This window comes from Stenella coeruleoalba (assembly GCF_951394435.1).
Source record: "Stenella coeruleoalba genome assembly, chromosome: 1".
Lineage (NCBI taxonomy): Eukaryota > Metazoa > Chordata > Mammalia > Artiodactyla > Delphinidae > Stenella > Stenella coeruleoalba.
In genome coordinates this window covers 95,283,846-95,301,014 of record NC_137169.1, presented here as the reverse complement: position 1 = coordinate 95,301,014, position 17,169 = coordinate 95,283,846, and the positions used below count along the sequence as shown (strand labels likewise).

The window sequence follows — 17,169 nt, the reverse complement described above, 5'->3', positions numbered from 1 at the left end:
TATGCCAGTAACACACTGTCTTCATTACTGTAGCTTTATAATCTTTATATCTGTAGAGAAAGCACTTCTCATCTCTTGTTTTTCATCAGGAATGTTTTGGCTTTGAGTTCTTAGCCCTTTTTTCTTTCATATACATTCATGAATGACCTGGTCAAATTCCACAAAAAAACTGCCATTATTTGCTTGGCAGCACACTGAATTTATATCAATTTGGGAAGAACTGACATCCTTTAAAATATTTAGTTTTCTGATAGGCGCAATTCCTGAGAGAAATGTGTTTAGATTTCCCCTTATGGTTCTGGATTTTCCCATTTCTCCTTTTAGTTTAGTCAGTTTTGCTTTATGTACACTGAAGCTTTGTTATTAGGCTTGCTAGATACATACAAATTTAAGGCTTTTATCTTCCTGGTGAATTGAATTCTTAACCATTGTGAAGTGACTGTCTTCATTTCTAACAAAGTCTTTTGACTTAAAGTACATTTTATCTGATATTAGTACAGCTGTACCAGCTTTCTCTTGATCAGTTTTTCCATGGTATGTTTTTTCAATCCTTTTACTTTCAGGCTTAGTTGGATTTTATTCTTTTACCAATCTGATACTCCTGGTCCTTTAAATGGAATGTTTACATTTAATAGAATTATGATATATTTGGATATTTGAGCTATTTTCTCCTTTACTATGTTTACTGGTATATTATATTAATTGATTTCCTGATATTCAGTCCACTTGAATTCCTATTTATTTGTTTTAAATACACTGTGGGTTTGGTTTGCAAATATTTTGTTTAAAATTTTTACATCTATGTTCATAAGTAAAGATTTGCCTGTAATTTTCCTTTCTTGTACATACTGTTCTTGTCTAGTTTGGATATCAAGGATATACTAGTCTCAGAAAGACTGATAAAGTGTTCCCACTTTTCTAGTTACCTATAAAATTTTATGGAAGGTTGGAATCAAGTTTCTTAAACGTTTGGTAGATCACACTTGTAAAATCACCTTGGCCAGGTATTTTCTCAGTGGAAAGATTTTAAATGACTCATCAAATTTCCCTATGGTTCTAGGCATTAGAGATGCCATCCATTCACATTACATTCTACCATTAGATTTTTCTAGATTCAATTTTGGTAAGCTGCTTTTCTAGAAATTGTCCATTTCTCTTAGGTTTTCAAATAAAATTATTCAGGATAATCTCATCTTTTTAATGTCTGCTGCATCTACATTATATCCCCTTTTCTCTCTCTTTTTTTTTCCTCAAATAATCTTGCTGTAGATTTGTTAGTCTTTTTAAAGAACCAAATTTGGGTTTTTAAAAATTTTCTCTATTGAATCTTCGTTTTAAATTCATTAATTTCTGCTATTATTTCTTGCCTTCTACTTTCTTTTGAGTTTTTTGTTTTGTTTTTAACTTTTTAAAAGCTGGATACTTAGGTCACTGAGTCTCTTTCCTTTTAAAATATGATACAATATAAATTTTGCTCTAAGAACTAATGTAAGTTGTATCACATAAATTATAATTCAGTCCTAAGTCATTTTCTAATTTTATTTATGATTTCTTCTTAAATCATACCATAAGTTACTTAGAAGTGTGTATTTTCCAATGAATATGTTTTATACATTATCTTCTTGTTAATTTCTAACTGAACTGCACTGTGCTCAGGGCATGAAATCTATGTGATACAGATTCCTTCAAATTTGTTGGTTTGGCATGTGGTCAAATTTTTGGACCTGTTTCATGAATGTTTTAAAAGAATGTGAATTGATTAGTTGCTTGACACAGTATTCTGTATGTCCATTAAATCAGTGTGACCCATATTTTTAACTGTGACTCACATTAAGAAATACATTTGGAATCTAAAAAAATAAAACGAATAAAAATGAGAAAACAGAAACAGACTCACAGATACAGGCAAGAAACTAATGGTTATCAGTGGGGAAAGAGAAAAGGAGAGGGGCAAGATAGGAGTAGGGTATTAAGAGGTACAAACTACAATGTATAAAACGAATAACATGCAAGGATATACTGTACAACACAGGGAATATAGCCAATGTTTTATAATAACTTTAAATGGAATATAATCTATAAAAATTTTGAATCACTATGTTGTACACCTGAAACTAACATAATAATGTAGATCCACTATAACTTTAAAAAATACATTTGTGGGCTCCCCTGGTGGCGCAGTGGTTGAGAGTCCGCCTGCCAATGCAGGGGACGCGGGTTCGTGCCCCGGTCCGGGAGGATCCCACATGTCGCGGAGCGGCTGGGCCCGTGAGCCATGGCCGCTGAGCCTGCGCGTCTGGAGCCTGTGCTATGCAACGGGAGAGGCCACAACAGTGAGAGGCCCGCGTACCGCCAAAAAAAAAAAAAAAAAAAAAAAAAACACATTTGCATTGCAACCCTGAATACACTTAAATGTAGAACAAAATCTCCACACAACAGTACTTGCCCTTATTATGTATGATAACCGCATTAACATGTATGTATGTGGGTGTGTATGTATTTAATGTTAGTTGCAACACCTGAGATTGATTTTATAACTCATTAAATGGGTCAAACACACAATTTGAAAACACATCAAGCCCATTAATTGTGCTGGTCAAATCCTCTATATTATTACTGATATCTGACTCCTGATTTTTACCTATCAATTACTGAGAGGTACATTAAAATCACATTAAGCTAGAAGTATCAGCTAAGACGGACTCTGAAGCCAGACTGACTAGGTTGAACTCCCATCTCTACCACTTAAAAAGGTAACCCCAGGAAATTTACTTAACCTCTCCTGCCTCCTAGAGTTGTTAGGATTAAATCAGTTAAAACAGGCAAATCACTGCCTGCGCACATAGTAAGCACTCAATAATTGTTAGCTATTATTATTTTTTTCAAATCTGCATGATCATTTTTGTTATTCCTTTGTTTTAATTCTGTTATTCCTGTAAACATTTAATCATAGTCATTTTATACCCTGAAGATCTTGGTGACCTGATTTTGCTTTTGTTTGTTTTCTTACTCCTTTTGGCTTGTTTCTTTAGGTATTTGGTAATTTTGTTATTGTTGTTGTTGTGAGTCTTTATAGGCCTGGATAAAGGATGGCTTGCTTACCTCCAGAAAACATTTGATCTTACTTCTGCTAAGTCCCTAGGAGTATTTCTACTTTAGTATTTCTAAAGTGCTTTCAAAAGCACTTTAATGGATTGGGCTTTCTTATAGTGTGCAGATAGAATAAATCAAATTCCAAACCAGTGTGTAGACAGGCTTATGAATTCAGATTCTTATGGGAGACTCCTTTCCTCCACCCTGAGCCAACACCAGAAATATACAAGTTTTCTTGTTTCTTTTGGCTGCACCACATGGCATGCGGGATTTTCATTCCCCGACTAGGGCTTGAACCCGTGCCCCCCCTGCAGTGGAAGCATGGAGTCTTAACCACTGGACTGCCAGAGAAGTCCCTATACAAGTTTTCTTGCAGTTCCTTTAGCCAGCAGATTTTTCCAGGCACTAGGGATATAGCAATGAACCTAACAGACCAAAAAATACCTGTCTTCATGGAGCCAAAGTGAGCAGGGGGTGTGGGAGGAAATGATAAAGCAGTCTGGGCCCGGATTACAGGGCCTTTTAGCCACGAGGAGGACTGAAGATTTGGTTCCAGGTATGATGGGAAGTCACTGGAGGGTTCTGAGCAGAGAAATGACATGACTTGATTCATATTTTAAAAAAGCACTCTGGCTGCCCTGTGGAAGTCAGTGTGAGGGATCAACAGCGGAAACAAAAGAAACAGTTGCAAGGCTAATGCTCTGCTGGGAGATGTTGGCAGCTTGTACTAAGATTGTTGCAGTGTACATTGTAAGAGAGATTAGGGATGTATTTTGAAGGTAGGGTTTCTGATATGTTGGATGTAGGAGTGGGTGGGAGAAAGGGAACAAGGATGGCCCTTAGGTTTTTGGCCTGAACACTGGTGTGAATCATGGTACCATTTCCTGAGACAGGGCAGACTAAAGCAAGAACGTGTTTGGGGAGAAAAAAACAATTGATCCATTTTGGATGTGTTAAGTTTTAGATGCCAATTAGATATTCAAGTGGAAATGTTAAACATATGAAACTCTAACTCAAGAGAGAAATTATGACTGGAAATACCAATTTGAAAATCATCAGCATATAGATCATATAAAAGCCAACCGACTGAATGAAATCATCTAGAGTTGTGCTGTCTGATATAGTAGCCACTAGCCACATGTGGCTTTTAAAACTTTAATTAAAATTAAATAATATTTAAAAATTCACTTCTTTTTGCATTGGCCACATTTCAAGTGCTCAACAGTCACATATGGCTAGAGGCTACTATACTGGACAGCACAGATACAGAACATTTCCATCTTCACAGAAAGTTCTATTAGAAGCACTGATCTAGAGTGTAGGATAAGAGGAAAAAGGATAAAATCAGGAGGAAGGATATGGATGGACAGAAGATAGAGAAGGAGAGAGGGAAGAGGGAAGGGAGAAGAGGTCCAGCAACAGAACCCCAGGTACTACAAATGTCAAGGATTGGAAAGATGAGGAAGAGAGGGGAGTTATGAAGACAGAGTGGCCAGTGAGGTGGAGGTAAGCCAGAAAGAGGGTGATCCTGGAGGCCAAACGAACAAAGCACTATGAGGAGGGAATGATCAGCTACAGGAAATATTGCTGAGAAATCAAATATGCGGACATCTAAAACTGATCAACGTATTTGGTAAATTGGAGTTCTCTGGTAACCTTGAAAAGGTTTTAGTATCATCATGGGGCCAAAGCCAGAGTCCAGTGGTTTGAAGAGAGAATGGGAGGTGAGGAAGTAAAGACAAGGAACAGTGATGTTATTTTCAAGTTTTGTTGTAAAGGGAAACAAAGGAATAGGTCTATAGCTAGAGCGGTCCACGAGGACAAGTGATAATTTGTTAAAATATGAGAGCTATTACAACTTAACCAACTTGAAAATTAAACACAGGAAAACCTTTTAGCCCATTATTCAATTACAAAGTACATGGTCCAGTTTACTATACTGTTCATACTTCAATATCATTTTTCAATTAAATGTTCTTTCAAAGTCTTAGATGACTAGCCACTAATTTCTTTTTCCTCTTCCCTTTCTTTGTATGGGTTAAAGGAGGATATTGGGAAGATAAAAGCTAGATTTTTCACTGACTTTCAAGTTCAAAACATCTGTCTGTGTCAGTAATTTTTTTTCAGACTAAGAATTTTTTAAGCCTTGTCTGGATCTTTAAAATGGATCTCACATAGAGTTACATATAGATGGTATCCAAAAATGTGGTTCTACTTTTTGTTCCTTTTTATTTTTTTAATCAACAGTAGGTGTTTTTTTTTCACTTGAAACAGAGACATTATAGCATATTTTTTTCTTATAGCAATGTCAAAACCAAATCAGCACCTAAAGAAAATTTCTGGGTTTTCTGAATTAAAAAAATAAAAAATCCTAAGAGATTCCCCCTTAGAAATGAAACGGGGGGAATAAAAGCTAAACAAAAATCAAATACGTAAAGACATTTGAAACAAAGAGGTTAAACAGTAAAATGTTTTAATTTTCACATCTTCACATTTATAAATTTTTGAGTGAGCCTAGAGATACAGAATTTAAATGTATTTAAAAAATATTTAAACAAAATAGTTATACCTTTACCATTTCTAAGTTCATGATAAAAGCTATAAAATACTGTATTCCATACTGATAAATTAATGGGACAGTGGTAAAGCAAAAAAGTATAATAGTTGAGCTTCCTACGTTATATATCTCTCTGGATATGGTAAACATGAGATAAGTAACTTAAATGTAAATCTTGAGGATAAAGAAATTGGGTTTTGAAGACCTAATACTTACCATGCAAACTGTTATCAACTTCAATATTTTCAGACATCATTGAATTGTTTGTGCTGTAGCTCAGCCCAAGAACCATTTGAAGATCTGAGAGATTGAGTTGTGCTGTTAGTTCACCACTTCTATCCCCAACCTACAACCATAAGCATTTATACTTTAGAGTAGTATTTAAAGTAAAGAATGGTGAAGATTAGTTGAAAATGTTGTCAACCTAAAACTGGAAGAAACTAGAGAGATGAAAATAGTTATTTTAAAATTATAATACTATGAATGAAATGTGTTTTTTCATTAATAGTATTTTAAAGAAGAAAAGCGACTAAAATATGACAAGAGGACAGATAATTACATTCTGCCAATTCCTTAATTCTCTAAATATTAGATTGCTCTTAATCTCTATGATCACCTTAAATAATAAAGTAGGTTACTCTGTGACACGTTAACTTGGCATCACATGAATACAATTTCCTTAGAATACTGTATTTCCATCCTATAGTAACAGTGTTTATTAAGCTAGCACTAGACATTATACTAGGTACTTTTATATATACTTTATCTCTAATCTGTATAACAATTTGCAAAGCAGATATTATTATTATTCTCATTTTACAGATGAGAGAAATGATGCTCAGAAAAGTTTCCAAGCTCAAATAGCCAGCAAATGGCAGAACTGTAACAGGAACCAGTCCTTGATTCTAGGAGCCATGTTCTTCCTTTCATATCATGCTACTTTTCCACGTAGAGATGGGGGGACAGTGGAGGCACATGTTAGTAATTCTCCCATTCCTCCATGCTCAGCCCTTCCTTCCTGTCTTCCTACATCAAGGCCAGTGCAAACATACCCCTGATCTGTATCTCAAAATGCTCTGTGCAGTTCTTATGCCAAGAGAACAATATATAATTAAATTTATTACTCAGCCATATAGGAGCATTCTAGAGAAATAATAGGGCTGCAGATCTGTGAATCGCAATAGCACAGATAACAATTTTTTAGTTTCATACCTCTCTTGAAATTTCCAAGTGCTTTTCAGCAAAATGCATCGCTTGATCATGATTTCCTAGAGCTGTGTATGCATTTCCTAAGCTCCAACATGCTCTTCCTTCACCAATTCTACAAAATAATTCAAAGCTAACATGCAGTTATCTGAAAGGAGGTCTGTGTGAAGAATAAAATCTATCTAGTAGTAATTAAAGGCATAAACAATGCTTTGGATTTATTTGGTCTTTCTTATAAAGAACAAACTATCATAATACTAGAGACATACAGTTGGCCTGCTTCAGGTTCCACATCCATGGATTCAACCGTTATCTGAGAAACCCCCCGGATACAGCCAACTGTACTACACCATTTTACATAAGAGACCTGAGCTTCCATGGCTTTTGGTATCCATAGGGATCCTAGAACCAAACCCCTGCAGATATCAAGGGACGACTGTATTAGAAAAACCACATAATAATGAACTCAGAGTCAAGTTTTAAAATGGAAAACATCCTTTTTAAACATGCAGTATATTATAAATAAAGTCTCAGGGATAGGTCTTGCAGTTCAACTACCCCATTTTCTTTTCATGGCATCCTTACCAGGATTCAGTCTATAATCTTTCAGTCTGTATTTGAACACCATGAGGAAGAGAGAACTCACCTCTTGAGGTAGCATACTTCATTTTGAATAACTGTACAGAGTTCTTCATACTGAGATAAAAATCTATCCTACTAAAGCAAACATCAAAGACTAAAGTCCTGCACAGATATTGTTTCTTCATACAGTTTTTTAAAAAAAGGAAGAATTAAACATCAACATTTAAAAATCAGAAGATTTTATATGAAACTCAGGACTCGCAGCTTCTCTTGAAAAAAGAGGCGGCTCTGGATCCTCATTCCTTCCAGGCAACACTTAGCTGGAATTGAATAGCAGCTGTCCCCTTAACACTGTTGGGCCTATTAATTTCACTACAATTTTCACACTGATCTAGTCAGGAGGGCCTTTGCAGGCAATTGAGTTTGTGACCTATTTACTGATCTTGGTTCAAGGTTATATGAAACCATTCTAATCCTCTCCAGCCCTTCAAACAGTAACATACAGAGGATGTTACTGAAACAGAGGAAATACCTTAAAAAGGAATTAAAAAGAAAACAAAGGAAACAAAAAAGAAATTTAAAGGAAATATTCTAGGGATTCAACAATGTATCTATATTTTATCATAACTATAGTAAAAAGGTATATAACTTACCTATCATTTAGCTCTTGAGCAATTGCTAAGTGCTTTAGATGATAGTCAATGGCCTTTTCATAGTCTTGAAGTAAAGTATATGTGTTTCCAAGACTGTAGCAAGACTGTGCTTCTACAGCTCTGTCTTTAAGCTGTCGAGCCAATAGTAGTGTCTTTCTGAAAAAAGAAATTAATTCTTACATAATGGCTATTATAACTATATTGGCTACAATAACCATAAAATAAAACTCACTTTTCCTCCTGCCTTTAAAGTAAATCTGTTTTAGATCCTAATATCCCATATTTTCTCTATTACTTCTAGATAAAATGAAAAGATGTCCTTGAAACACAAAAAGCAAATCCAGACTTTTAGAATAAATGTAGGAGTCCTATTAATTCCCCAGAGAAAAGGAGAACAGATGCATGAGATCAAGTGCCTCTGAAGATTAACACAGTATTTTTAACATTAAAAAAACACTTTCGCTGTTGCAGTGCAATAACGTAAAGTTAAGTTTGTCCACATACCCTCTCTTTTCAATCATACTGTTGCCTTTACATTTTGTCAAAATTGAAAATACTTAGTTAAAATTGTTATGTATAGGCCATTAGTCACTGATTCATGAAAAATATTAAATGCTACATTTAAATATTAACCAAATTCTACCTTGTGAAATCAATGAGAAGCTAGTGTAGCAATTAAGAGCATGGACCCTAGAGCTAGGCTGACTGGGTTCAAATCCCAACTTTGTCAGTTAGTAGCTCTGTGACTGGGGCAGGTCACTCACCCTCTCTATTCACTAATTTCCTTTTACATAAAATGGGGAAAACACCTCACAGGGGTTTGTGAGGATTAAATGAATTAGTATATATAACGTGCTTAGAATAGCATCTTGCTCACAATAGATGCTAATAAATGTTAATATGTTTTGTTATTATTATCATCCGTGTTAAATCTACAGATGCTTTTTGGATCCAGTAATTTAAATGACTCTTTCCTATAATTTCTGCCAAACAGTATAAATACTTCATATCATTTATAACTATATGATAATGTGATAGTTTTTTTTAAGCAAACAAACCTGAAATTATATGTTTAATGATGATACCTTTAAAGCTGTTACCTTGGGAGGCTACCCGCTTGTTCTAACATTGCCTGCCCTCTCAAACACTTTTGGAAGACTTTTGGAATTGCTTCCGGCCCTGTGGCACAACCCTTTCTGGCACGCTGTTATTCTTTGAGAGTACAGCTAATTTGTAAATGGTTGGAAGTCTTTCCGGAACCAAACTCAATTACTAAAGTAGGTTTACCAAACTACTGCTTTCAGTCCTTTCTATTATGGATCTATAATGTTAAGAGAGTTTTCTTGTATGGCCCTGAAAACACTTCCAAAGAAGAGTTCCAAAAATATTTTTAATCAATATTTTTGGAATATGTGTAAAGTTCTGAGTTCTACCTGTTTGTGGGTGTGTGGGGCAGGGGTAAATTTCATTACTTTATACTCATGCTTCTTTAGTCAGACAGCCACCATCCACTTTATTACAGAACTTTTCAGTATTTAATATAAGTACATCATTTATTAAGACTTTTCTATGTGTTTTGGATTTAAAATATAAGAAACTTTTGTATTTAAAATCAAAACATACGCTCCTTGTATAGTGATGTACTTTATTTGGAAGGATATTTCACATCTAACTAGTCATAACTAGTCAACCAACAAATATCAACCGTTAGTTGAAGTTTAAAGGAGGATGGGATGACATTCTAGTTTTTTAGATGGACCTAAAGCAATTTTACCTTTTTTTTTAGATGATGAACTTTCCAGAACTCTCTCATGGATTTTTCAACAATAAAATATAAATCAATCAAGACTGTGTCTTTGGTTCAGTCAAACTGGCTTCTGCCTAAGGTCTGTATGGGCCTTCAGTTCCCACTAATTAGAGAAAACTCTGAATAATCTAGAAAGCACAGGGCAGGCAATATGAAGCAGTTTAAACATTGCTATCATGTATGCTTCAAGTCTACAGATAGATTAAAGAGACCCTGCCACAGAAGAAGCTGGGAGTACTAACTCCTCGAGTAAGTGAACGGGGGCCTCAGCTTACAGCAAGGATCAAAGCTGGGCAGAGGGTGGGAGGATAACTGCTCGATAAGATGGTAGGATGATGGCGGGAAATTCAGTCATCACTGGAGGAAACTAGGGCATCTATTTGTTACCAAGCTTTCTTGTGGCCTCTCTGCAAAGCCGTAACTGGTGGTGGTGGTGTGGGAGCATATAACTATACACACCATACATGCTAAACAGGTTTAAAGGATTTTAAATGTTTAGAATCTCATTTAAAATAATGTTTTAAAGATAAAAGCTAATAAAAATATAAAGGGGCCATACTGCTGCTATTAAATCTTAGGTACAATGATATGTATTGAGCACCGTGTGCCAGGTACTGTGCTAAATAAGTGCTTAATATATTCTTTCATTCAATCCTCATAACAATTCCAAAAGCCAAGTATTGATATCTTCCATTACAGATAAGAAGACTGAGACTTAGAAAGCCCAAGGTTCTGCTGCTTGTATGCAGCAAGAAAGGTTTAAACCCAAAGCCTATGATTCTTTGGATTGCATAACTACCCATTTTACATTTATCTACAGAAATATTAGACTAACCTATAGTATTCAGAGGCTGTTTCAAATTCACCAAGAAATATATATGCATTTCCAAGGTTGCTATATGCTCTTCTTTCAGCTGCTTTATCTCCAAATTCTTTTGCAATAAGGAGACGCTGAAACAGAAAATTTTAATTAGATGTAACTATATAATAAAACTAAAGAATAATCTAATCACTGTTCAAAACACTGATGGAGAAAACGACCTGGCTCCAAAGCCTTGCATCATACCTGCTCATGAGCTATAACTGCATCCCTGAAGTTGCCAAGGAGGTAATGCGTGTTTCCAAGATTGCCAAAGGCACGTCCTTGGGCTGCTCGGTCGCCCAAAGCAGTCACTAGTGATAGGTTTTCCCTAAGTGATAATAAAAAGTCGTGAAAAAATGAGTTTGAGAAAAACATTTATTGACTTTATTTACAAATCTAAACTCTTTATCAGGAAAAGAATATTTAAATAAGCTTACAATCATAATGTGCCACATTTAAAAGATATAGCTATGCTGGAGGGTGATTACAGGAAATAATTGGGAACATTTTACTCAACCATTCAGGTAGGTTTCTGCCCAGAGTCCAGGACAGAGTTAAACTTAGAACCCCTATAGCTAAACAGTTCTATGAAATTCTACTGATAAAAGACTAAGTTTACTCCAAATAACTTAGACTAACTATTGATGCTTCTTGTTTGTGCCATTAAGTGGCACTGGTCTGCAGTTTAAATGAAAGTTTTCCTGGGGAGGGAGGGGATTACTTCTAATACAACACTATAACATTTTGGCAATGATTTGATGGTTTATTTTACTTACTAGTCTATGATTTTAAAACCTTTGCCAAACTTAAAAACTTACTACTGGCTTGGGTGGGCCACATGACTGCTGATGCTACTCACTCATAATAATCCACGGCTGCCTGCAGAGCGTTTCTTACTTCTTCTGGAAATTCTCCTACGTCCTGAGGACCAGGGCAGCCAAAACTTTTCCCTTTGGCGTGATACACATTTCCGAGATTGTAAAGTGCTCTTGCTTCTCCCACCTAGATGAAGATAACAGCAGTTTACAATTTGAAATCAGAGGCCAGGTATTATAATGCTATCACATATATTTATTCATGAGATCCTTGACATTACGGTCAAGAGAAAGAAATGTTTACATTAGCTATCCATACAGAACCAAACACATGACTACCTATGAAAGAAGGACCTCTCGTTATTTCTTTTTTCTCATCTATTAAAAATTTTTCATTATGTTTCTCTTTTTCTTCCATTTTTCTACAAATACTTTTTTTTTGGTATTAACTTTTAGATAAACTACAGTATAATTAAATAGGATTAAAACACAAAGCAATTTCAATGAAAACATTTGGCCTACCATCTAATGTTTCCTTATTACCTTGTCGTTAAGCTCTCTGGAAATATCTAGGTGTCGCTGACAACAAACTACAGCTTCATCAAAATTCCCAAGAACCTTTAAGGTGTTTCCCAGATTACCACTAGCTTTAGCTTCCCCCAATTGGTCTCCAATAGTCCTGGGGTGAAAAAAAAAGAAAAAAAGCAAATGGTGTGTTAAAATATAAAGCAGCCAGAATACAGTTTTCCCTAGAGAACAGTTGACATGCTTAAGGTAAGAAAGACCCATTAGCCTTGAAACCTTCTTTAAATAAAAATCTTAAACTTACATTTCTGTATTTAAATTTAATTAGTTTTCATTCATTTAATTAAACTCTAGCATCATTTCACTACTATTCATTTACTTAATTAAACTGTGTTCAGCCTAAAGATTAGTTTTAAAATTCAATGCTAATAAATTAGAACTCACTAAATGTACTGAATTGTTAGTTTTTTTAATTGAATGAAAATGTGTTTTCAAGTGACAGTTAATCTAGGGAGAATTCAGCTTAAATTAATTACCTTGCAAGAGTTAAATCATGATGATGGTATTCTAATGCTTTGGCATAATCATGCAAATAGAAATAAGCATTGCCCAGCTGGCTGTAAATAGCGCTAAGTGTTTTTAGGTCTTCAGTTCCAACTTGAACTGCAGCTTCAAAGAAGGACACACCAGCACGGCAGTCTCCTGATTTACACAGACGCTCCCCTTCCAACGCCAGTTCTAGGCAAGAAGCTTCCATTCTATAAAATTATATAGGACAGACATTTACAAGATTACATTACAAATGCACCACAGTGTTTTAACTTCCAGTAATATAATTTAAATGTGGACTGTGGCTACTCTTGCTTACAACAGCAGCCTCTATCATTGAAGTATATATACATTATTGATAAAAGAGGAAACTATTATTTATAGCAAAAGCTTATTTGCCTATTCAAATGTCTCTCAGCTACAGAGGTCTTTTTTATATGATAGCTAAAGACCTCTATATGGAGCTGATGAAATAAAATTCGTGTTTTATGGCAAGATGAGAAAAATTTAAACATAAAATTTTTCTTTGACCATTTGGCCTCCTTCCTCCCCTTTATTGTGTATTGCACATCTGCATTAACCAGACATCTTTAGGAGACAACATTCCTTCTTAATCTCATCAAGGGTCACAACTCCTTAGGAGATAACCTTCCTTCTTAATCTTTAAGGGGCCACGATGACCCCATGACCCACTACTTGCTTTGTTGACCCATTACTTGCTTAGTACGTGTAAATCTGGATTGTGTAAAATGTCAATAATAAGTCATCTAATGTACAGCCCTCTGTCTCAAAAACGTACATAACTCAAACAGGCAGAACAATTCTCGGAGTTTTCTGAGAGGTGTTCCCGGGTTACAATCTTCAATTTGGCTTAAATAAAATTTTCCATTTCTTTCTTAGATCCACTGATTAATTTTTTCATCGACGGAGCTCATTTTACTTGCCTCACCCAGAGCAACCTACTTTACCAATGAGAGAATCTAGTAGTTTTTCCTAAACTGTTCTGAACTGTGGCAGACTTACAGACTTTCTGAGAGTCTGGGGAGAATAGGGGTGCCTGTGGGAGGTGAAGTCCTGTAACTAATATTCTTCTCTATCCAGGTATGCAGGTGACCTACTCAACCTGTCCATCAACCCCTCCTACCACACATCCCTATCTCATACTCGTGTCCATGCACGTGCACGAGCACACACACACCACCACCCCCTTCCCCGTCTTATCACCATAGGATCACCTATACCTTAGAAAAGCAGAGGAGCAAAATATCTTGATGCACAAGGTACACTTCTATGAAAGAACTAAGTGTTAAGAAACTTTATGTTAGGAAGCAATGATTTAAAGATCTGCAGAAATTCTAATTCTCAAAGTCTGTCACTGAATTTTAAAAGCCAGAAAAATTAAGTTACTATAAATATATCTAGGAGAAAAAGCACCATTACTTCCGATTCTAATCCTAACCTTTAGTAGATGCCCTTCACCAAAGTTGCCATTGTGTTTCTTCAACATTTTTATGATTTCTGCCACGTCTATGTACTACATAATCATTCACTTAAATGTGTTTCTAAAATTTGGCAAATTCCTTTAAATTGGCACATGCCGTGAAAAAAAAAAATCTAGTTTCATCCAAAGCAGTATCTACAAAACTGTGAGTTTGATGTGATACTTACATTCATTTTCTAATGCACCTCGAAACAAATACGGAAGTATTAAAATAAAAAAGCGAGTAAAATTACCTTATGTACCACCAGTGGTATAACACCATCCTTTGGAAGACTCTGATTTAGCTCATCAAGCATTTTAATTTTTGGAGCAGCACTAAATTATTCCTTACTACAATTGGCTTTGAGCAACTCTACCAGAGTGGTGGTTCTTGATCCTGGCTGCACAGCAGCAGAGCTCACATGGAGCATTTTTTAAAACTCCATGCTGGGTCCCACTCCCTTGGGCGTGAGGTCTGTCCCCAGTATTGTTTAAAAGCCCCCAAGTGGGCTTCCCTGGTGGCACAGTGGTTGGGGGTCCGCCTGCCGACGCAGGGGACATGGGTTCGTGCCCCGGTCCGGGGAGATCCCACATGCCGCGGAGCCGCTGGGCCCGTGAGCCATGGCCACTGAGCCTGCGCGTCCGGAGCCTGTGCTCCACAACAGGAGAGGCCACGGCAGTGAGAGGCCCACATACCGCAAAAAAAAAAAAAAAAAAAAAAAAAGCCCCCAAGTAATTCCAATGTACAAGGCAGGTTGAGTATCACTGCTTTAACAGGAAATGAGTTAAACCACCACTCACCCTAAACTCATTCAAATATGATTACACTTTGTATTTTTAGTAGCAGGTCAATTAATATGTTTCTTCAGGTGCTGTCTTTTAGTCTATAAAACTTCAAGTTTCCTTAGAGTCATAAATTAAAATGGAATTGTAAAAGTGGAAGATGAACCAGGTGAAGCTAAATGAAAAGTCTGGACTAAGATTAATAGAGCCAATTAACAAAGGTTCAGAGCAGACTTCTGGCTCAGAATAAGCAGATGAAAGCAGTCATCTCTGACAGGTAATTTTTAAGTTTTACACCCAGGTATCTTTTTCTAATAATTCAGGTGATTTAGCCAAAGGCTACTGTTTGTTCACAGTTAGATTAGTGACTTCACCCTCACTTTATGGGTCAAAGTAAAATAACGCAAGTTAACCTCTTTTTAACATTTTGCTTCAACATTAGACTAGGGGGCGGGGGTGGGGGGAGAGCTAAAGCACGTGGAAATATAAATCAGTTTACTGGAAACCTTAAACTGCTGTATTTATTTTTCTTTATAGGTCATTTCAAATTTAAAAAGCCTATTTTTGTCTTTCACAAGTGACAACTGCCATTTGGAACTGTATTTTTGAAGATGAAAGAGTTAAAAAAAAAGATTTTTTTTGTTTAAGGTTTTATGAGGTTACTGGTGTATTGCATGTGTGAAGAGAAATGAGTCAGCAAAAGATTAATATGTAAAAATGTGGTTTTATTTTCACTAGATAAAGTACCTGAACTACTTGCCTCTATTTGTCTAAATACTAAAACCACTGAACTCCTAAGAATTATCATAGGGAAAAAAATTGGGAAAGATATTTTTACATATAAAATACATTGCTTTCTTTCTATTAACAAATTTTAATTTAAGCATGATACCAATTATGGAAAAAAATTATATATTGAGCAATTTCACTGCTAGGAATTTATCTTAAAGCTACACGTACACAAATTCAAAAGGATATATGTAAAAGGATGGTCACAGCAGCAAAAAACTACCAACAATTTAAATGCCCATCACTAGAGTATTGTTTAAAAAAAATTACATGCCACCATACAATGGAATACTAATGATGGCACATGATTTCACCGAGGGAGAGGTAGAGAAATAGTCACACCAGAACCATCAGTTCAGGATGATTAGGTTGCTGGCCAGGAAATCAGAGATAAGGCTATTGATGAAACAAAATTATTTTTAAGGCAGGACAAAAAAAATTAACATAAAATTTTCTTTGCCATTTGAGCCATTACCATCTCCCCTTTAGTGTGCATTGTGCACCTGCATTATACATTAACTAGATCCCCTTAGAAGACACAGGAATGCCATCTTGCCAAAAAAAAAGCAATTCCTCCTGGAGCCAGCAGGTAACTCATTAAAGACACAACATTCCTTTCTCAATCCTGTAAAGGTCACAATAATCCACTACTCACCTTGCTGGACTATGTAAACTGTCAACATGTTACTTTGATGTAAAACCCTTTGTCTCAAAAACTTTTATGACTGTGTATTAACCTCTCAAAGACAGAACAGTCCTTAAAACTTTCTGAAAGACTGTCTCCCAGGTTATAATCCTCAGTCAGGTTGGCACAAATAAAATTTTCCCTTTCTTTCTAAGATTAACTATTGATTAATTTTTTTGTCAGCACTATTCATATGTAAAAACTGGAAGTTAATAACAGTATATCCATATAAAACACAGAAGCATGTTCTTCAAATAAATATCTTCACCACAAATATTTGACCTTCTGGACTTAAACTTATACAACATTACAATGAAACCATCAATCCAAATGCTGTTGCCGCTAACAAAAGTTAGCTATAAGGCTGAATGGTATCATAAGAGCTACACATTTTTAAAAAGGTACTTTACATAATTCTCACTGGAAACAGTGATAGCCACCTGGAACCCTGCTGGCTACACAGCTGTCCTTAAAGTGCATGAGGTGAGACTGCCCTACAGGAGAACCTACCTTAGAAAAGTCATTTCAGTAACGAATGCCCAAAATAAAGCTCAAAACTCTCTAGCTTATTAGAGTTTATTTTGACATATATTTTGGCTGTGGTATATTTTATTGGAAAATAAGTCAATATTCTGGCAAAATCTCCAACACCTCAAATATACCTAATTGCAAAACAGCCAACGCAGGTTGGTTTATAAATTTTTTAAAAGATCATTAAATAGTAACAGAGAAAGTAATTTCATATCCTGTCTCTATGAGAGAATAGAATTACTTCATTTGTTT

General features: G+C 35.6%; 1 protein-coding gene across 3 annotated transcripts in view; it reads right to left on the bottom strand.

The window, feature by feature from the left end:
- GPSM2 (G protein signaling modulator 2) overlaps positions 1-17,169 on the bottom strand; it is a 93,537-nt gene that overhangs the window by 27,494 nt on the left and 48,874 nt on the right. For all 3 annotated transcript variants that reach the window (XM_079899593.1, XM_079899594.1, XM_079899595.1), the window contains 8 exons: positions 12,637-12,858; positions 12,119-12,254; positions 11,620-11,762; positions 10,965-11,088; positions 10,734-10,849; positions 8,092-8,247; positions 6,863-6,971; positions 5,867-5,996 (listed from right to left, as the gene is read on the bottom strand). In XM_079899593.1, coding sequence (XP_079755719.1) covers positions 5,867-5,996; positions 6,863-6,971; positions 8,092-8,247; positions 10,734-10,849; positions 10,965-11,088; positions 11,620-11,762; positions 12,119-12,254; positions 12,637-12,858 — 1,136 coding nt within the window. The remainder of the gene's footprint in view (positions 1-5,866; positions 5,997-6,862; positions 6,972-8,091; positions 8,248-10,733; positions 10,850-10,964; positions 11,089-11,619; positions 11,763-12,118; positions 12,255-12,636; positions 12,859-17,169) is intronic.